Below are 20,460 nucleotides of genomic sequence, written 5' to 3'. Positions count from 1 at the left end.
TCAATTGTACTTTGAGGTTGGAAGGCACCAAATCAGACGAGGGTATTGTAGGCAGGTGCCAGCCCTGGGTTTGCTCTTTCCATCTGGTGATGAGGAAGCTGCTCATTCCAGCCACCAATCAGCACATTAACACATTAACACATTAACACATTAACACATTAACACATTAACACATTAACACATTAACACATTACTCTTTCAACTTTTACCTCTATAGATCCGTCGTGCATCTAAAAGTCATAAAATAGCATTCATATCCCATCCCTCCGTCTACCCTTCTACCCAATGTATATCCTTTTCCCATCAATCCTCCCTCAAAACCCCCTCCCAAACCCTCACCATCCCCACCCTCTCCCCCTTCCCATCCCACAAACTCCTACACGGCACAACCAACCCCTTCCCTTCCTCGCCCAATCTGTACTTAAACCCCTTATCCAAATAAGTAACAACAGGCACCAACCACCTCCCCTCCAACTCCTTCACCACCGCCCCAACACCCTCATCAACACTGTCTCTATCCACCCCCTCAACAACCACAGTCTGAACAAACCTCTCCTCCACCACAACCTGCCAGATACTCTCTCCTCTTTTCACAATCTCCACACTATCTTCCCCAGCAGAGGCAATCCCAAGATGACCCTGCCACTCTACTCCACTTCCTCTAGGCAACTCCTCCACCTCAGCCACAAAGACAGGCGGAATGGTAGTTTTGGTCTTTACCGCGCTCCAATCTGGGAGCCGCGGCCCCTGGGTGGCCTGGCCGGCCGAGGCAAATGAGGTATAAGCCGAGTTATATTTCCTATCCCAAATATCTGGACCATCTCCATCCTCACCCTCCTCCTCCTCATCACCATCATCCTTATTTTTGGGGAGTGCATGTGCCAACTCCCAAACTTTGACTGCAAGTTTGACCCTTTCTTGCATGTTCCCGGAGGAGGAGCGAGGGAAGAAGGCCACTCCCGAGGTGAACAGCTGCACGCCGGTTTCGACTCCGATTCGGAAGAGGTGCTGCAGGGAAAGGACGAGTTGTGTGTTGAGGTCTTCTTCTGGTGGGGGAAGGGTCATGGTTGCTGGGATGAGGGGGATCTGACCCGCGATCCTGACTGCTTTTGCTTGGGAGTTGGGAAACAGAGGGGTGGTGATTGCTTGGGAATAGGGGCCGATGTTGGCCGGTGCCCAGTAGGATCTGCTCTGGACGTGGAGGCCATCTCTTTTGATGTCTGGGGTGGCCGAGAGGGCTAGGGCGATGACGATGTTGATGCCTTTGGGGAGGAGATCCCCGCAGGAGATGCAAACTCGGGACGGGGGGTTAGGGAAGGGGAATAGGGAGCCGTAGATGGGGTTTATGGTGGCAAAGTCAGACATGTTGCGGAGGAGAATGGTGGTGGAGAGGATGACGGTTGAGGGGAGGGATTGGCAGGCGAGGTAGGCCTCGATGAGGGTGGTGACGGAGGTTGTTTCGTCTTGAACGGATGGGTGGTCGATGGAGGTGAATATTAGGTGCTGGATGTTGGAGGGTTGGAGTTTGGTGAGGTCGGGAAGGACAGCGTCGGTGTTGTCTTGACCGTCTTCAAGACTCGGATCCTGTATTGGCAGTTCATCATTCGATGCCAAAGTATCAAGGATAGCCTGAAACTTGTCATCCCACATCCCAGGCACCCTGATTTTCCCATGCCTCAACTCCTCCTTCACCTCTAACCTCGCCCCGGTGATACTCAGCCAAGCTGTCCCCCCACCCTCCCTCACCACCCTCCTCCCCTCCTCCTCAACCACAACCCTCTTCTTAAACAACCCCCCCGGCCCATCCACAACCAACGTCTCAAACTCACCTCCTTCCCCAATCACGGCCCCCTCATCCAACCGTCCCCCAAAAGCATACTTCTTCATCCCCTTCTCCACCTTGTTCCTTCCCTCCCTACTCGCAACATTAACCCACAAATCCCCCTCCTCCAACCCCCCGCTCGCAACCTTTATAATCCTCGCCTCCAACCCGGCCTGCTCCATATCCAGCAACAGCTGCCCATCATCACCCCCCGGACTAGCAGGTAAAGTAGGAAACTTCCACAAGTACGCCAAAGGCGTCAACCCCAACCTCACAGCCACTGACTCAACCCTCGTCCGCTGATACGTGCTGAGAATCGCCCCCGCACAAACCGCATTCACCTCTGGATGCCTCTGCCTGATCCCCTTGAGCAAACAAAACATCGACTCCGTCTCGTCATGCTTCCTCTCGTTGACCTCCTCCGGAGTGGAGACATAGTGCGAGTAATCCTTCCCGTGCTGGGTCGCACCGTAGGAGCTGATGGCCTTCCGGTAGAGGGGGATGCCGGTGGCTTCGGCGTAGAGGGGGATGATGCTGTGGCCCACGGTTTGGTACATGTGGCTGTTGAGGTCCTCTTCCTCTTGATCAGGGATGGTAGCTCCGGGAGGTGGGGCCGCCTCGTCGGATACGGAAGACGACGGGCTTGTCCGGCCTGTGCCGGTTCCCGCTCCCGCGGCGGAGGGGAAGAGGTTAGCCAAGGCCACGACCCGGTGGCCGTTCTCCCGGCAGTGAAGCAGGGAATAGAACGAGTCCTTGCCGCCGGAGATGAGGGCGATTACGTTCAGCCTCTCCGCCTGTGGTGACGGTGACGGTGTGGTTGCCATATTGGGGAAATGATAGGGCGGGCTTGTTATCAGGTTATCGGGTTATCTTGTTTTCTTCTTGGGGCTATCGCGATGGAGTGGACCTTCTTCTACTATCGTGAGAGTGACGAGATGAATCGGGCTCCAGCAACAAAAGCCAAAGTGTCGGTCGAGACTTGGAGTGTGGATCTTCAGACTACTATCGTGGACCGAGACAACACAGACGTGATCCACCATCCCCACTATTTTGGGGGAATAAACTTGTGAAATTTCCTCCGGACACGGATTTTGGCATAAAAATAGCAGTACGACGGAAATTATGATTTGGCAAGGTTAATGCTGGAGTTTTTGGAGCGGGTGCCTGAATATGGCTCCATCATGTTGATGAAGGGAGGGTCAGAGCTCCCAGAGCTCGAGCTGAAGCTCGATGAAGCTCTGGCTCCAAACAGATCAGCGATGTGGTGGGGTTTTGTGCGGTGATGAAATGTTTGTGTAAGATACAATTATGTAAAGTACGGTTATATGCAAAAAAAGGTCTCACGTCCGCCCTCAGTTCCCTCACCTACCTTTGCAACTGCAGGTGAAGCCCTCAAACCTAGTTAGTGCTCCTCCCACAACCGTGCTGTCGGTGTCGCTGTCAATATTGGCACAATCACTCACCTCAATCTCATCACATCGCCTTAGCGAGTCATTCTTTTCTGCTAGCTCCGTCACCGGCACATGGCTGATGGAATCTTCGGGGATCTTCTCCTTCACCGTCGCTTTGATGAACCCTCGAACCACCGCCATCACCGGCACCGACTTTGTCGTCCGATTCTGGGGTCTTTCCCCCATCTTGTCCCATTCGGGGATCCACGCCGCCCGCCGAGCTGTTCCTGGCTTCCGCGTTACGGGGGAGGGCTCGCCCGGCCATTCGGGAGGTGGAGCCGTTCAAGGTGAGGGAGGGACCCTCCAGATAATTTCGGTGTCGGTGGGAACACCCAATTCCAAAAAAGCACAATGCCACAATATTCAATTCCCGGTCCCGGGTCGTTGGGTGGTCCCGCTGCATCCTTTTTTTTCTCCTTTGGAGACGACCATGTCCCAGCAGAGCCAGGTGAATGAACGTTAAGATATTGCCAAAGTGCCAAAGTTGAGATATGTAGTGGAAACGACCACATCCGGCAGGTGTGAATCCCTCACAAGATAATCTCGCCTCGAACATCCATCCATCCATCCATCCATCCATCCATCCATCCATCCCCCCGTTGCTCTTCACCGTCCACACCAAACAATCCACCCGGTCATCTTTCCCACGATAGTAAACAAACCCCCAAGGATCCAAATCAGATGCCGACATCGTCCCCCGGCAAAGAAGTTCCAGAAGATGACCCAGATCCACCACCACCCTGGGCAATGGCACGTTCCGTTCCCATTTTTTTGGCCCTTCTCGTTTTCGGCAACGGCGGTAGTTATCTCCAGCTCCCACTGTGAGTGCCCACTCATTCCCAACACCATGTTCAGTTTTCCCTTCACCGCCGCGATCCATTCGGAGGATACCGCCAATAATTCCAACTGGAAAAAAGCAAACCTCTGAGAGAAGTCCACCACAAGAATGGAGAACGTGGGAACTAACAGAGTCCGTCACCGGGGGAAATAACCCGCTACCGCGATCTTCATTTTCCAGTGTGGTGTGTGATGGGTTTACAACACCAAAAAGAAGCAAAGAAAGAAAGAAAGATCCAGTGTCTCAGGTTCTTTTCTGCAGCCCAGAACACGTCGATCGATCAATCTATTCTCTCTCTATTGCTCGCCGGCTCCGGCGCTTAACCATCCTGATTCACACACTTCCATTCACATGATTTCTTCTTCTCTGCTGTAGTGAAACAAACATCCTCTCTCTCTCTCGTGTTCAAATTTCATCGCTGCTGATCTACTGGCGTCCTAGCAAAAAAGGCAAAATATTGTACATGGTTCCCAGTCGGACAATAATCTCATTCCATCCATCCATCATGAAAAAAAAACAAAAAAAAACACCAAAGGCTAGCTCAAAAGATGTGACGGTGCTCCAAAACGTCTGTCTGTGCCCACCCCGTAAAAGGAAAAAAAGCTTTCCTTGGCTTGAAGATCATGACTGGCAAGATAATAGCAAAACAAAAACGACCAAAAGCCAATTTTCCTTTTAGCGTAGCGCACAAAAGACAGAAAGAGCAAAAACGAAAAGTCAAGAAGTGAAAGACATAAAAACACACAAACGAAACAATAATACAGCCAAAAACACAACCTTCATATCAAAATCATCAAACACACACACATGCATGTCAAAGAAGTAAAAGAACAGAGACAAGTGGGATATCCGCCAAACGCACAAAACATTTGGTTTTCCTTCCCGCAAGACAGAAACGAAAAAAAAGTGATCAAAAAAATGTAATAAAATTATTATCCCGAAACCATGCTGGTTGAACCTATCTCACTCCCGAAGAGAGAGAGAGAGAGAGAGAGAGAGAGAGAGAGAGAGAGAGAGAGAGAGAGAGAGAGAGAGACAAAGAGTGACAAGAGAGTATGCTTTGATGATATCGACCACGTCAAATGAGGTTGTGGTGAAAATCGGATCCTCCTTTCCCAATGTAAATCGTGTGTATGTTCTCTTCTTCTCCAGTTCGTACAATCAGATCGTCATATTTCTTCTCCCTTCTTCACTGTCATCTTTTTGGCTCCTCGAGCTTTTGGTCGCGTTTCCCTCCATCCCCAATGAAAAAGCGCGCCTTTGTTATGATCGTGATTGCCGTCCTGCTCCCATGACTTCACAGAAGAAGCCATGGGACGTGGTGATGCTGGTTTGGGTGACAGGAGTTGGTGGTGGTACATGAAGTGTTTGTGGACATTGATACAAAAAAACAATTGTCACACACATGAAGACTAAAAAAGATATAAAATAACAAAAAAACACCAACCCATCGTTTTTGCCTGCTGAGTTCCTGCCAAAAGGCGAAAAAACGTCTGCGCCATAAAAAAGAATCCCAAATGGTGTCCCACCGCCTCGCTTTGTCTTGATGAAAAAGAGCAAACCCCCCAGTGTATATATGTAAATGTTGATGTGTTGACCCAGGCCCGATGAAACAACGCGTCGTGGCAGTCATATCCGGGCATCAATGGCGACGGTACGTTCTAATGCGAGAACCACCGACATTGTGAAGAGTGTGCAGAGAATTGAATAGATAAAAGGTTGATCGAGTAAGTTTTGCGTTCCATTACTCTGACCTCTTGCGCTTCTTCCTGCTGGACTCGGTGCTCTCATCCGACGACGACTCGCTGCCTGGGATCTCAGCACTAATTTGGAACAACACATGGCCGAGCGTGTGATAGTCGGGAGCAAGAGAAATGCCGTGAGGGTGTGGATACCCTTGACCTAGGTGACCGGCGGCGGCGGCGACAGCCATGTCGGAGCCATCGAGAAGGTCGAGAGAGATGGCGCCGGCTCCGTGGGTGCGGGCATGCTGGGAAAGGTTGTCAGAGCGAGAGAACTTCTTGCCGCACTCGTGGCACTCGAAGGGCTTGTCCTCGGTGTGGAGAGAACGGTAGTGACGCTTGAGGTGTTCCTGGCGGCGGAACCGGCGGTTGCACTGCTCGCAGACGAAGGTCTTGGAGGGATCCTCGGTCAAGGACTGCTTGCGACCACGGCGATTGGTGGGAGCAGCGGGGGTGCCGGAGGGGGTGTCAGCGGTATCGGGAGAAGCGGAGTTGGCACCCGAGTTGTTGTTTTGGGCCTCGCTGGTGGTGTTGTCCTGGTTGGCCGGGGTCTGGGACTGGTCTTGAGCAGCCCCTGATTGGGCCTCGGCCTCAGCAGCGACGTTCATGGCGGGCTTGCTGCTGCAGCTGTCGGCAGACTTCTTTTGCCTCTTGGGTTGATGCTCGTCGGCGTCCTCGCACGAGCTTGGTGGGCTGGGCAGGTAGCTGGCAGCAAAGGAGTCGCTGTCCTCAAAGTCTTCCTCGCACTTGAAGCTGGTCTCGCTGCAGGAACGCGACCGGCTGCTGGCCTGGGACACGAGGGGCCCGCTCAAGATGGCAAGGCCTTGGAACTCGTCGTCAGAGTCAAAGTCTGACAGGTCACCAGTAGTGAAGCTGGAGGGAAGGGTGCGGTGCAGGTCCTGGCTGGTGAAGATGGTGGACGCGTTGTGGGAGCTGGCAAACGAATCGGCCCTGAGCACAAATTTTTGATCCTCTTCCTCACCCAGGCAAAAAGCGGGGAGAGCCGCAAATTCTGGAGCAAGAGTGGAATTGACAGAGCCGACAGTCAGATTGCGCGGATCGCAGAAGCTGTCGTCGGAAGACACTGAGCGCGCGTAAGGGGAGGGTGATGGAGAAATTGACGGGCCCGATGCAGGAGAAAGGAGGTCGTTGCTGGCTTGTCTGTTGAGCGTGGCAGTGGCAGTCTGGGGAGCCTGTGCGCGGGATGAAAGGTACACTGTGGACAGGCAGAGTTTTGGTCAGCTCCAGTACCTAGAAAAAAAGCAGCCCAGCTGAGAACCCCGCTAAGCTCAACCGCGCAACCGCCCAAAATCTCAAAAGCAGGGGCCACTTGGCCCGCCCGTTCATTCAGTTCACTCCATCCACCCTGACTCACTGCATTTACATTCATAAATAAAATCCAAAAAAAAATCATAAAAAATCACTAACCAGGCACGAGCTGAGGTGAGGAGCAGCTGGAGGACCATGGCTCCAGGTCAGGGAAGCATTCGAGCCCCTCCTCTTCCCTCTTGCCCTTGGTCTCAAAACCGTCAAGGCCAGAGAGCATGGGGTTGAGCGGCGTGGCGAGCATCTCATAGGTGCTGCCGGGGCTGCTGACAGTGCTGCTGGAGCACGAGAGCGCAGGAGTCGACGGGGACCGGAGTCCATCGAACTCGTTGAGTCCCGTGTCGAGCGCAAGCAGTGACTTGTAGTTGATGGGCTGTGGGGAAGCCGCCGGTGTGAGCACGGCAGGTGAGATGGTGGTGCCGTTGAATGTGTGTGAGAGCAGCGGCCCTTGCTGCGACGAGCAGGATGATGTTGGCCGCGAGTAGACAGGCGTCGAGGGAAGAGGAGCCACCACGGGAAGGTTCATCATCATCTGCTGTTGTTGGAAAGCTGAGTGGAAAGGCTGCTGGAGAAAGTGGTTTGGTCTGCTCTCGACACTGGGACCAGGCCGGTAGAAGAAGTAGGATGGTGCTGTAGACATGTTGGGCGAATTATGGCAGTTACTGTTGCTGTTGTTGCGGTTGCTATTCCAGTCCATCAGCGTCCAGGTTCCACTCTAGAGATCGTTGCGGTTACCCACCAGTCAAGACACCTGGACTTGTTGTTGTTGTTGTTGTTGTTCTTCGTTGTTCGGTTGCTGTGGTTTAGGTATTAAGTATATATCGGCTTATTGTACAGGTTGCTGTTGGATGGAGCGAGTATTGCTTGCTGTTGGGCTGTGGCCTAAAGATGGTGATGGTTGGTTCTTTTGGTAATGAATGTCTGGCAGTTGTGATGATGATGATCAACAACCAGCCGGGTTCAAAGGTCTCGATATTTGTTGCTGTTGTACATGAACTCGTCTTATCGTCCACAGCTGAGGGCGAGGTTGGTGAAGATGGAGGAGGTTGAGGTGGACGGAGGAGGTAGACGAGAGAGGACGAGTTGGTGTATGTGCCTGAGGGGGCTGAAAGAGGGTAATAAGGAACAAGATGTTCCAAAAGTGTCGAGTCCTAAAAGAAACAAGAACCAATATGTAAATGAACAAGAAAGAGAGAGAGCGAGGCAATCACGCGTCCAGGTCGACCGATTTGCCGATTGTGGAGAGAAGAGAGCGTCAGGGTGGGAAGCCCATGGAGGATATGTACGGATGGGCCTAACCCACTCTAAAGCGATCAACGGCCAGCGAGGTGCCAGACAGGCAGGCGATAGACTGTGTGGGCTCTCTCGACCCTCTCTCGACTGGCACCTAATCCTCGACTGGCACCTAATCCTGGTCGCTCCAATCCGCACCAGCCCACCATGTCCACCATGCGCGGGTTCGCTTGGGTCTTGGATTGACAAGGGCCGGGAGGGACCAAGTGACAAGGGCCCCTGTCTGTTAATGGTGTTCTGGGGCATGTGGGTGGATGGCAACATCAGATGGTGGGTGGCCGGCTTCGACGAATGGGCGCCATCACCCCCCACTCACCAGGCGCAGTCATAAATGTGCTAAATGCGGATTAGTCTGCCAGCACGACGGATGTACCGCTGCGAGCATGGTACTCTCTGGGCGGCCACCCTCCTCTCCCCCGACCAATCATCCCCTCTGCTGGTAGAGGCACTAAGCTGCGGTGCCTGCGTATGCAGCATGCAGCAGCACTGAGCAGCACCACAGAGAGAAAGACGTGAGGGGGAAAAGCGGCCTCTGCTAGTGTAGCTCCGCTGGTAGGTCTGTAACAAGGTAGCTGATGAGCTGTGCTGTTCTCTCTACTAGAGATAGATGGTCCAACGCACTGTTCGCCGCTACGGTGGAGTTGAGCTGTCAAGTAAGCCAGCTCCAGGCTTGTCATCAGTTGTCATTCCCCTAAGCTGCCGAGGCCGGCTGGGTCCCGCAGAGACTGAGGGCTGGACGGAGGACGGTGTCTCTTTTCTGTCAGTGGCATCCGCTAGCTGGCCGAAAGCGAGGCCTTCATGTAATGATGGGTGGGGAAACTGAACAGCAGAAGAAATGGCATTCGGGATTCAGAGCGACGCTTGGGCGTTGTACACACCACTGGGTAAGTTGTTCCTCGCTCGCGGGTTCGAGGCAGAGAGACACACACGCTTTTGACCAACGAGGGGGACGAGCACATGCATGTACATTTGTCGAAGCCGTCCGCGAGACCGTCTCTGCAGTCGTGATAGGCTGAAGGGCCAACAATGTCGCCCACAGAAACTGTGCACAAAAAAGTCTCTGGCCGAGGCGCGGTGGGCAAGCGCGGTGTCCGACGGCAATCCCGGCACAGCTATTCGCTGCATTGTGTCAGGTCACATCTCGTCCCTCTGCTCCCCGACCAGTAGGGACCGCAGGTGTGTGAATATGCAAGGCACGAACACCCCGAGAGGCAACCTGAACTTGGAGGGTGACCACCAAGGAAAGGCGTCGTGCCGCCGCTGGTTGGCAACAACTATTCAGATCAGATCCAGAGTCCAGGTGACGACGTGACGATGTGAATGCCCTCGACGACGATACGCAACAGGACACTCGAATAACCGCCATGGCAGGCGGATGAAGGCGAATGACGGCAAGACTGCCCATCACCTTACCTTCTTGCTCCGTCAGCTGACGATCGAGGGGCATTAAAGCTGGCAGTCCGGGACAGGCCGTCGGTTGAATTCATGCGTTTCCTTTTTTGTCAAACTCTGCCAACCAAAAAAACCAGATGTTGGACGTATGTTGGTCTTTATTTATCTGTCGATGCATCCCGGTTTAGATTCCCACATCATCGAGCGTCACCAGGGCGATATTGCTTTCCCGTCTGCTCACTTTTGAAAAATAGAAGCGGGGTGGGTGGTTGATGATGACAATTCGGTGTCCCTCTCTCGAATTATCATCATAGTCTGCGGCGTGGGAAGACCAACAACGGACAAACTGCGATGGACTACACTCGAAATCATGCAGTTGGAAGGCGGCCATAGCATCCTCATCCTCTCCAGGCGGGCGAATCGAAGACTGTCCCGATCGCGTTGACCTGCGCCGGGTGTCCGTGTCGTGCGGTACCAAGGTGATGCTGCAGGTCTTAGGTCCCGCGCGGACCACCGACCGAGTGAGGGGAATGGTGAGCCTGATGGCTCAGTCGCTGTGCAGGAGAAACATGAAACACCCGAGAGGCTGCGAGTCGGCCGTCGATCGTGAGAAAGAGTCGCCTTCAGGTTCTCTACCGCGGGGTAAAAAGTGATGAGGTGGGATGGGAGGACAGTGTAGAGTGCGGGAGGCCACTCGGAAGAGAGGTGGGCCCAAGAGCCAATAGCAGACACGCATTTGACTGCCCCGCCATGCAACCACTTTACCATCCTGCCTATGATGCCTTTTTCGTCCCTCTACACCACCTATCACTTCCCATTCTCCGTACTCTCTCTCCCATCAGATTCTACCATTGGTAGGTATCACCTCTCAATCTTTTTTTTGCTCCTCCTCAACTTCGTATAGACAGCAGCTGGAGTTGCTGGGCTGAAAACTGATACATAATTTGTGCGTGTTACCTGTCATGGATTGGACGGATCGGAGCGGTCAGGTGGCATGCTACGCTGCGTGTCCTTTGCTTTTCTCGCTTGGTTTTGAGAGGGCGTTGCATGAATCTGTCGCTATTTTTGACACTGTCTGGCTGTCCAGATACATACAATCCTATTCACGTGTTGCCCAGCTTCGGCAGCCTGCATCAACCCTAGGGCAATCATCACCAGCTGGTCCTCACGGTCCTGTCTGAATTGATGGATTCGAGGCCATCCAGCTTTTGTCTCATTGCTTCTTTGGACGATCATGGCCATCTTTCTGGCTATTCTCTTCCAGTCCGCCGCCATCCACAACAACGCGTCCAGCGGTTGAGAAAAAACATGTCCTCCCCCATAGGTCGAGGCAAATGCTGAGCGGGGAGAGAGCTGTTTCATACAGCTTTGCAGTCACATCGTCGTGTTCCCGAAACGTCGAGACAGCACTATCCAGCGTTGCAGTTGCAATCAACTTGTTTCCGACATATCATTTATCATTTCTGCCTTCTGGAAACGACTAATGCCTGGACTATCAAATCAAGCCTATCTCTCCGAGCATCATCAGCAGCATCATCATCATCGGCAGAGCTTGCCCTCAGCTTCAGACAATGAGAACAACACGACCGCGCGTCCAGCATAACACGAAAGCTGCGTGTTGTACGACAAGCATTTCCGTATTCGACTCGATCCTGTCTGTTCATCACACCCAGGTACCGGTACCTACGTACATGATGTCTCCAAACCCGCTCCGTCACGGTGGATTCAATACAGACGAGGTGATGATGCCTTCTACCGTTTCCACTTGCACCCCACTATCCATCAGATACATCAGACGATGGTAGAAGGACGAGAAGCTATCACGGCAGCACGGCTGTTCCCCCAGTCCCAGTGGCAAAACTGACCGCATGTACCAGGCAGCCCAGAGGTACTTTGGCCTTTTTCCGGCAGCTGTGCCTTGCAGAGCACGACGAAGCTACTGCAGCCACGAGCTGCAACATGCAGGTACGAATGCTTTTTCACCATTTCAGCCAAACGAATTGTGTCTGGGGAAAATCTCTATCAGCCTCCGTCGCATCCTTCTGTCTTGGGTGCAGCAACAGACTGCTGCCGCCATCAAGTCTGCGTTGCTTTCTTCGTTGCGGTGGCCTTTTCACGACAAGATGGCCGTTCCGTCTGGAAGCATCACCATCCACCCATCGTCCATCGTACCATACCGTGAACAGTTTGGACCATTTCCCAATCATGAGCTCCAAGGGTCCCTTGTGATACCGCCAGAACAGCAACGAACCCCTCCCTCCCCACTTGGAACTGTTAGGCGTTGGTGGACCTGCAGGCCTCGGACACAAACGGCATCCTGATCCGGGACGGTTCCTGAGGGCTTTTCCCCATCCTGGTCCTGCTTTTGAAACCTTGACAGGGCCGAATCGGAGCTGTGAGCTATCTGGTCTTCCTTGGCACAGCACTATCTCTTCGCCACCATGGAGCTGGGACGAGCTGATACACAGCACCGAAGCTCTGGAAATTCCTCCGCCCGGGTTCTGCTTCCCCAAACAGCAGCCAGAATGTTGCAATATCGTGTATCGAGAGCTGCTGTCTGGCGATTGCGTCTGGAATAGGCCCATGGAAAATGTTACCCAGTCGGTGTGTGTAACGCAATGGATTCAAAGAACGGAACCAGATCCGGGCGGGCCCCAACCAGAGATTGACCTTCACCGTCTTCTTCGTAACGTCGAGGGATCTGCTAGTGGCGTCGTCCAGCAATGCACTATGGAGCTTACCAGCGAGGTTGCTCTAACGGGACTACGACGCCAAACTTCATTCGTTTTGTTCCTCAGATCTGCCATGTGTCCTTGGCACGTACATGCGTCTCGAAACAAGAGCTCGGCGAGCATGACATCAGGCACCAAAGTAAAGTGCGCCCTACATATAACGCATGTCAAAGGATCTACCTGGACAAAATACCGCATGTTGTTGCTTTCGTATGCCTGGTTCGCCACGAGCGGATGTCCCGGGCTTCGAGACGATTCGGTTCCAGGGTAGAAAAGGCTTGGATTCTTCTCTGGAAATCTGGTACGGACCGTTGTTGACGGGCCGCGGGTTGGGGCCGTACCTCCCAGAGATTCTGATAACAACGGGCTACGGACCCCAAAATGGCGCTCATGCCGCCTCGGTGTCCTGCCCCGGATTTGCGGATGGATTAAAGGGCAGAAAATGCTTTGCTTGTGCTTATTGCGAGGTGGGATTGGCCATTCTCGGGTACGGTAGAGAAGTCTCCCACCGCCATTTCGAAGCACAGAATCTTCCGACCCCCAGCCTTGGGTATCTTTTGTCACCCTTAGTGCTTCACCGATGGTCTGGTTCCTACCTACGCCGAACGGAGGTTAGACGGATGCCACAGTGCAGTTTCGGCACACTGGATACCAGACAAGACTTCAGCAAAACAGCACCGAGTCACAGACGGATGACACGGTAGAAGCGGTCTCGAATCCTGAGCAATTCAAGATTTGGTGTTCGAACTAATCATCCATTCCTCCAGAATAACACCGAGCTGCTGGCTAGCACAGCTGTGGGCAATGATTTCTGTGTGTTGATGTCCAGAAAATGCCAATCTTTCTTAGTTGTCGATGGCGCGATACCACGATGGATTTTGGAATGAACAGCAGAGCAAGTGTTTGGCCGGCGGCGATCCACCGCGCCAGAGACCCCATTCATGCAGGAACGGGCTTTAGGTTCGACCAATGGGCTGCCCCCGCGTCCCATGTCAATGGGTCTTCTCGAAGGTTTCAGGGTCCCAGCGTCCCCGCACGACGGAGCAACGGACGGACCTCTTTTCTTCAGCAGCTTGACCTTTTTGGACTCTTGGAAGTTACCGATAAACCAGACCGCCCAGGACGCCAGCAGGCAGGCGGTGACTCTCTCCATCATTCATCCATCAACTGTCAAGTCAGACGGAAAGAGGCACATGCGGGAATCCACTGGCTTCTCGTACCACCTGAAGCTGCGACATATGATGCTCGGTAGGTACATCAGACACCCACACCAAGCAGCCAGCAGCCCATCAGGGTGCTGCCGACAGCAATTGGCATCGAAGATCGTCTGTCTTTTCGCATCACAGATCAGCAGCAGATTTACGTAAAGCAGCTATGAATATCAGTTTCTCCGACGCGATGTCTCGCTGGCTTGCCAAGCAGCCCGGTCTTTGCCTCTTGGGACATGGCCAGCGTTAGCGTGAGGACTGGCCGGGCGCCGGGTGCGCCAGACGACCTCGGCAACCCCACGATTTGGAACGTGTGGACAGCAATGCTGGCCAGAAGAAGACGCTATCGGCAGAACTTGCGGATCCTTCTGTTGATGAAAAAACACAGCAGCTTCTCGTGATATGATAAGCGGGATTTGGGGGTCCTGAGATAAGACTCTGCAGGCCAAGCGTGTTGACAGCTTTGACAGAAAGAGGACTCTAGCAGAGCCTGGGCAGCAGGTGGCGAGTGTGCTTGGTGATAGCGTCAAACACGGAGTGCATACGCGGCGAAGATTTTGTTTGTTTTTCTATGGTCTCGAAGCACGACTATTGACGTGGCGGAAGGAATTGCTCGACACCATTTCTTTTATTGATGTTGACAAAGAGTCGACGGTTTTCAGGATCTTCAAGCCGTCTTGGGACACACATGTAAAACACGCAGTTGTGGGGGTACGTCAACTTCATCCCACGAAGCAAGCCAACGATAATATACGCATGGCTTTTCCGAATATCACTTCAGCGTTGTGCCACAAACCAAAGAGGGAATTAGTGGGGGTTGGGCCGTACGTTTTGAGCCGTGGCACACACTCGAGTTGAGCAGTTTCCAGCCATCTGTTATCCTAGTTTATCGTGCCCTCGACTAACAACTTCACAGCTCGCATACGGATACATATTCGTACAGTAGTTTCATGCACGTTGCGGTTGCGTGCCTGATAATGGGAGCCTTTTCTAGCAAAACGCCATCAATGGCACGACGCAACACAGCGAAAGCACCCGCGGCTCAGTTGTCATTGGCCATCAAACCCCCGGCCGGCGGGTTTCTTGAGAGGGGAGAACTGGCTGCCGTCATTCCTTCTGCCAGACCAGTAACCAGTCGCCGACGATGGCTCGACGCCGTTCAGTTGCATGGCCGGTACCACGAACTGACTCTAGCTTCTTTACCGCAGTATGGCCGTCGCTCCTGTTCATTGTCACCTGTCTGTTGCGTTTACCGACCAGAATTTGCCACCCAAGGGCCTTGTGTAAGCCGACCACCACAACCAACAAACAATTGTGTTGTATCTTTCAGGGGCTGTCAGATTTTTTTTGTTCCTTCCCCCAAGCTGCAGGGTGAGGCATCTCATCACTCCAGTGGGATATGTTCCCGAGACGTTGGTTAGAGAGTGTAAGATGCAGTGCAGTACATTGCAGATAGTCGTGGGTTTTGTTTCATGTCTTGTTACCGCCATTCTTTTACAGCAATTGTCCAATCGTCCGGAGGTTGCCTTTTGGGAAGAGTTCCTCATGGATCCTATCGCCAATTGTTGTTCCGTCCTTGGATGTTGCAGCAAAAAGGCAAACGGGCATCCCCTTGGTTTGAGAAAGCCTCCCCACAAACCAGCTTTCTCCGCATGCATATCGTCATCATCCCCGCAAAAACTGCCTTGACTCGGGACGACGACTCGTTGGAGCTCACATGCTTGTTTGCTTGATGTTTCAAGCACTGCCCTTTTTGGAGGCGACGGAGGCGTGCAGGAGGTAACTTTTCTAATTTATACTGTACCGAGGGGTGATGGTTGTTGATCTCGGATCCACGGTGCCAGCCCCAGCCCTAGGGGAGTTGCTTTTAGGCGGCTCTGATCTGCCCAGTAAGTACCTTTATGGCTATCGCAGGGCTGTAGTGGGAGATCATTGTGAGTAATGACTGATGGACGGACCTCCCGAGAGGGACCGGCCGTGATCTCGCCCCCCCCTCCCTTCCGGTCCACGATGGAGATGCACAGCCAACCGGCCGGTTGTTGGGTCTTGACGGGGCGGTAAATATGGAGATCACCTCGGCAGATTTTGCTCATTCTACTCGTCGTTTGCATTTCGGTGTCTTTGGGCCTGGTCTTGACAGGTGGTGGGGTGAAGACACCTCGGTTTGAGTCGATATCTTTCTCTTTTACTTTCACACAGTCTATCTGTCATAATGCGTGCCTCAAGACTCACTTTGTTGAACTCGACTGAGTCAAGAAGATACTCTCAAAAGTCCGAGTTGACGGCCAGGTCTCACGAAGCCGAGCGGCTTTTTACTTCCACCTCACGGGACTCGGGTGGTTAGGTTTCTGCAACGGCGGGGGGTTGGACTTCAGTTTACCTTTTCGTATTTCATCATCATGCATTTCTTTGGGACTTTACGGGGGAAAGGCCTCAAGCCTGCCACGTGAGAGTCTTGTTCAAGTAACCAAAGTCTGAAAGCGAAGCCGCCATTCAATTCACCTCCTCCTAAACGGTCAAGTAGCCGCCAGGCAGCCACAGATCTGATATCGAGACTAGTTGTGGCATGATGAACGGGGGCGAAACGGTATAAGCTCAACTGTCTGCATGCCTACCTAGTCCGTCTGATACAGATGTTTATAGTCTCGGTAGGGTCAACGGCAGTTTACCTATTCGTCTATACGGATCATTATTGGTATTGCTTCATTGTTTGGCTTCCACATCATTCGCCGCCAGCCCCATTTCATCCACATAAGCGCAGTGAGATAGGGTAGGACCTAGGTACGTTAAGGGCTGGTATGACGAGAGGGGGGCGCTGCTATACTCCATCTCAACCACCATCCCAAAAATCACCAACATTTACATACCTACCGTCTCGCAACGTCTATTCAGTGGGGGAGACCAAAGTCACGAAACCTGAACAGACCAACGTCTCGTGTCTCGTATACGCCACCCCATCGTTGCTGGAGCCCAGATCAAAAGCCAACTGTCAACCCACCGGCATAACGCGTACGCAATCCGGAATTTTTTTTTTCACACAAACCCACCGCAGGGCAATTGGCAAGACACAAGGCGGGGGAGGGGCAAAACAGTGAGTACGAAAGGGGGGGTTGCTGCTGTTGCTGTGCCCCTTTGCGCCGCTGGGTGCCGCAGGTGTATGGCTGACGTGCCGAGTTGTTCGGTTTATTCCCCTTTTGAGCAGCGGGTTGGGAGTGTACCTGCATTTGTGTCATCGAAGTTTGTCTGGTGTCTTCCGGTGCCGGTGCCGCGCCGTGCCGCTGGGGGGGGATGGTGACGGGTGGGGAGGATTGATGGTGTTAGTGTGTTGGACGGTGGGTAGGTATGGTGTGTAGGGCTGTCGATAGTTTGACATAGATTCACAATGGCGTGCAGCAGAGAGCAGAGTTGGGATGAGACGGGAGGATTGGGGGAGTGGGTGGTGGTGGTGGTGGTGAGATGTGAGAAAGTAGATAAAGTGATCGCGATCTAGGGTGGTGATGCCGGTGTGGTGATACTGCTGAGTAATACTGAGCCTTATAAAGGCCGAGTTGGGAAGTGATAGAGAAGAATGGGATGTTTCATGGGGCTGGTTTTGGCTTGTGGGAGGGAGGCTGCTTACTCTTTGTCGTCAGATGAGGATATACGGAGGAAGACTTACTGTTCGTCATCAACTGATTGGGGCTAAATGATGACGTTCGGTGCTTGATGAGACTAGAAGCTCAGTAGATGTTTGGGCCGGAGGTGAGATGTTAGTATCACGACTGATGAAACATGTGTTGAGGTTGGTCTGGGCTGTCTGCTGTCATCACCATGTCATCACAAGCCCACACTGGTACACCCACAAGAGAGAGTGTGTGTTGGACAATATTCAGCCATCGGTCTCAAAACATGTGCTTCTCGCACAAAAACATTGCCGAGTCCCGAGTCTCCAGTTTCAGAATCCGCCCGGAGTTTCTTTCCCGTGCCGGATCCGGAGTTGGTGCCCGGCTCCTCCTGCTATCTGCCAACCTACATTATGAGTTGGTTGTACCTGTGCTACCGCCTAGGGATGCTGTTATGCGTATGGGTGGCTGATATACTATCAGTTGGCGTCGAGGAGAGAGAGAGTAAGCGCTGAAGGATTTGTGTTACGCAGTGGGACGTCTCTGGGAGATGGTGTGCATGATGTATTCTTGTTTTGCTAAAAGGGGGGTAATGGACGGTTATATCTCAGTTGGAGCCAGAATAGGGAAAGTAGGTATGGAATGATTCAGTGCTACTGGTTGAGCAAAAGAAGCTGGTGTAGTGAACGGGGTCACGGCGAAGCGGGTGCTAACCTGGTGACGCTGAGGGCCGCAGGTTGGGTGAAATTTTTGATGAACATCTGAGATGCCGTTTACCTCCAGTGCTGAAGGTGTTGTGGCATTTGTTTGGCCATTTTATGGAAACAGAAAACGTGGGGGAAGTAAATCCCAATGCTTTGGGCTCAGTCTTGGAAAGCGTTTGATATGTCGACCTGCACACATGATAGGATGGTCAGGCATTCCTCTGCTTCCTATTCACCTGGATCATGTGTCAGGTGGAAAGGGGGCATGTTATCATAGAGCAAATATACTGCCACGTCGCGAACAGAGAAGTTGGGTCTGCTGATTAGTTCAGGGCCTTAAAATAATTCAAAGCCTTCAAAGATAGCCCAAGGCCTTCCAAAATACTTAATAGGCCCTTTAAGAATAATAAAGGGCTCTTGAATATATATCATAGATCTTTAAAGATAGCTTGGGGGTGGTTTAAGATAGTCGACAGGTGTGTTGGCAATCTTTCCAGCCGCTGATAGATGGGTTAAAGCCGAGCCTGAGGCTTCTTCAGAGCGGAGCTCGGACTGGATGGGGAGGTGAGGTCGTTCCTGCCTTCCATGAGCTTAACAAAGTGATAGTTGCTTCTGTCGGCAGGTACGTTGCCCATCTGCGATGGTGGTACCTCGATCCGCACCTGCTTCAGAAGCAGAGGTGACGCATACCTCCACCCCGACTCTACCAAATCATCGACATCTCCTTTCTTGCTGCCAGGCAGTCTACTTTTCGACACTCCCGTGGGCAATGACCGACCGGCAAGAGACAGCCCCAACGACAAACGACAAGATGGCTCTAAGCGGGGACATTGAGACCAAACGTCCAACTGGGCCGCTCAGCAACGTGGACTTGCCAGGTTAGTTTGCACATCCTAAAGCCCCGATGAGTGCTTATGACAGTTTATCTAACAATGAGTTAACAGACGAACTCGAATTTTCAGCCGCTTCCAACCAAGGGGGGTTGAAGCGGAAATTGCCGGTCACGGTCACCAATGATAAAGGCGAAGAAAACAAACCACATTGTCCAGAGCCATAGCGCAATGACAATTGCTCAGATTGTTGGTCAAATGGTCGTTGGTTGGATGACAAGGCCATCCATGATGTTCTGACACCTCTGGTACTTTGCGGGCCCGACTTTCGACCATCGACCCCGTTCTCGTCGAGGATGACGGCAAATATTTTGGGAAGCTTCACACCCCGCCGAGCTCCAAGCGCCAGAGGCAAAATCTTGGTGGCCATGAACATTCGAAACGAGCACTGGGTTCTGGGACACTTGGACAAAGACACCCACAAGGCCGTCATATACGATTCTTCCGCTTCCCAGTCATAGCATGGCTCTGCCACGAGGCCGATCGATCATTTCATCGGCCAGCATGAACTAGGAACTGAATGGTCAGTAGAGGTCGGAAAGTGCGCACCCCAAGCAGACAAGCACGATTGTGGCGGATTTACACTTGTGAACGCGGTTCATATCGTCACCGGGATGGAGCTACCGACAGAAATCCATGGTGACCTTTGGAGGAAGGTCCTCCCCTTTTTACTTGGCAAGGAGCCGATGGGCGATAACTTTCCGGAAGGAAAGGATCAAGATCATGTTGTTGACTTTGGCACAATGGAAGTAATAGTCTCGTATCACCTGACATCCCAGATAGTAGAGCAGACATTGGAAGCGTAGGAACAAATGGGATTCTATGTGAACGAACTCCAGTTGGCTCAGTGCTCGTGGTGACTTGTGTGCTTCTTGGAGACCTGTTTTGAGTCTGGGTTGCCTTTGCTTTTCTGTTGTTGATGGGGGTGTTATGGAGTGGGCCTGTGGAATGAGATCACCAGAGAGGATTAGATGTCGGTTACGGATGGCACCTGCGCTCATGGTCCTGGCAAGCACGACTTGTCCCACACCACATTTCACCTGGCGTTGTGGGTGGCTCACTCCCCATCAGACATGAGGTGAAGGAGAAGCTTCGGTTCATAAGTTTTCTTTTGTCCATCTCTTCGGGTATTTGGTAATGCACCCAGAGTCTTCACAGAGCGCCGGGTGTGCAGCTACATGGGAGATTGAAGTCGTGTCCAAACCGGCTCAATCTCGACGTATGCCTCTTCCTCTTCCTATCTTTTGGGAAGTGTTTTTAATTCCGCCCATCACAAGCTCAGCATAGAGGGATATCTCTCCGCCCGTTGGGCATGATACCTCCGCCTTGTCTCGGATGTAAGAATCCTACAGCCTCGTGTAAGTCCAGTGTCCTATTTAGAACACCCGCCCAGCTGTCAGTTCAAAATCACCCCGTCCCTCTTCCGGATAACTGCTCAACCGAGACACACATAACAAACC

The 20,460-nt window shown here is 52.6% G+C and overlaps 4 protein-coding genes across 4 annotated transcripts; 1 reads left to right on the top strand and 3 right to left on the bottom strand.

Annotated features, from left to right (window-relative positions):
* Positions 1–303: 303 nt before the first annotated feature.
* QC761_113050 (uncharacterized protein) lies at positions 304–2,646 on the bottom strand (the record flags this gene model as incomplete). The annotated part of the gene is made up of 1 exon (XM_062874585.1): positions 304–2,646. The coding sequence occupies one exon, from the start codon at positions 2,644–2,646 to the stop codon at positions 304–306; it is 2,343 nt and encodes a 780-aa protein (XP_062737856.1).
* A 375-nt stretch (positions 2,647–3,021) lies between these two features.
* QC761_0015600 (uncharacterized protein) lies at positions 3,022–3,459 on the bottom strand (the record flags this gene model as incomplete). The annotated part of the gene is made up of 2 exons (XM_062872000.1): positions 3,022–3,060; positions 3,286–3,459. 2 exons carry the CDS (start codon positions 3,457–3,459, stop codon positions 3,022–3,024), a joined length of 213 nt encoding a protein of 70 aa, XP_062737855.1.
* A 2,396-nt stretch (positions 3,460–5,855) lies between these two features.
* Positions 5,856–8,985, bottom strand: QC761_113070 (uncharacterized protein; the record flags this gene model as incomplete). Its single annotated transcript, XM_062874586.1, has 3 exons — positions 7,919–8,985; positions 7,282–7,862; positions 5,856–7,069 (listed from the first exon to the last, which is right to left on the bottom strand). The coding sequence occupies exons 2-3, from the start codon at positions 7,817–7,819 to the stop codon at positions 5,856–5,858; spliced, it is 1,752 nt and encodes a 583-aa protein (XP_062737854.1). The 5' UTR covers positions 7,820–7,862; positions 7,919–8,985.
* Positions 8,986–18,921: 9,936 nt separating this feature from the next.
* QC761_0015580 (uncharacterized protein) lies at positions 18,922–19,833 on the top strand (the record flags this gene model as incomplete). The annotated part of the gene is made up of 2 exons (XM_062871998.1): positions 18,922–18,988; positions 19,055–19,833. The coding sequence occupies 2 exons, from the start codon at positions 18,922–18,924 to the stop codon at positions 19,165–19,167; spliced, it is 180 nt and encodes a 59-aa protein (XP_062737853.1). The 3' UTR covers positions 19,168–19,833.
* Between the last annotated feature and the right edge of the window lie 627 nt (positions 19,834–20,460).

Source organism: Podospora bellae-mahoneyi (assembly GCF_035222275.1).
Source record: "Podospora bellae-mahoneyi strain CBS 112042 chromosome 1 map unlocalized CBS112042p_1, whole genome shotgun sequence".
Classification (NCBI taxonomy): domain Eukaryota; kingdom Fungi; phylum Ascomycota; class Sordariomycetes; order Sordariales; family Podosporaceae; genus Podospora; species Podospora bellae-mahoneyi.
Note: the sequence above shows the minus strand (reverse complement) of the source record. Positions and strands in the feature narration are given on the sequence as shown.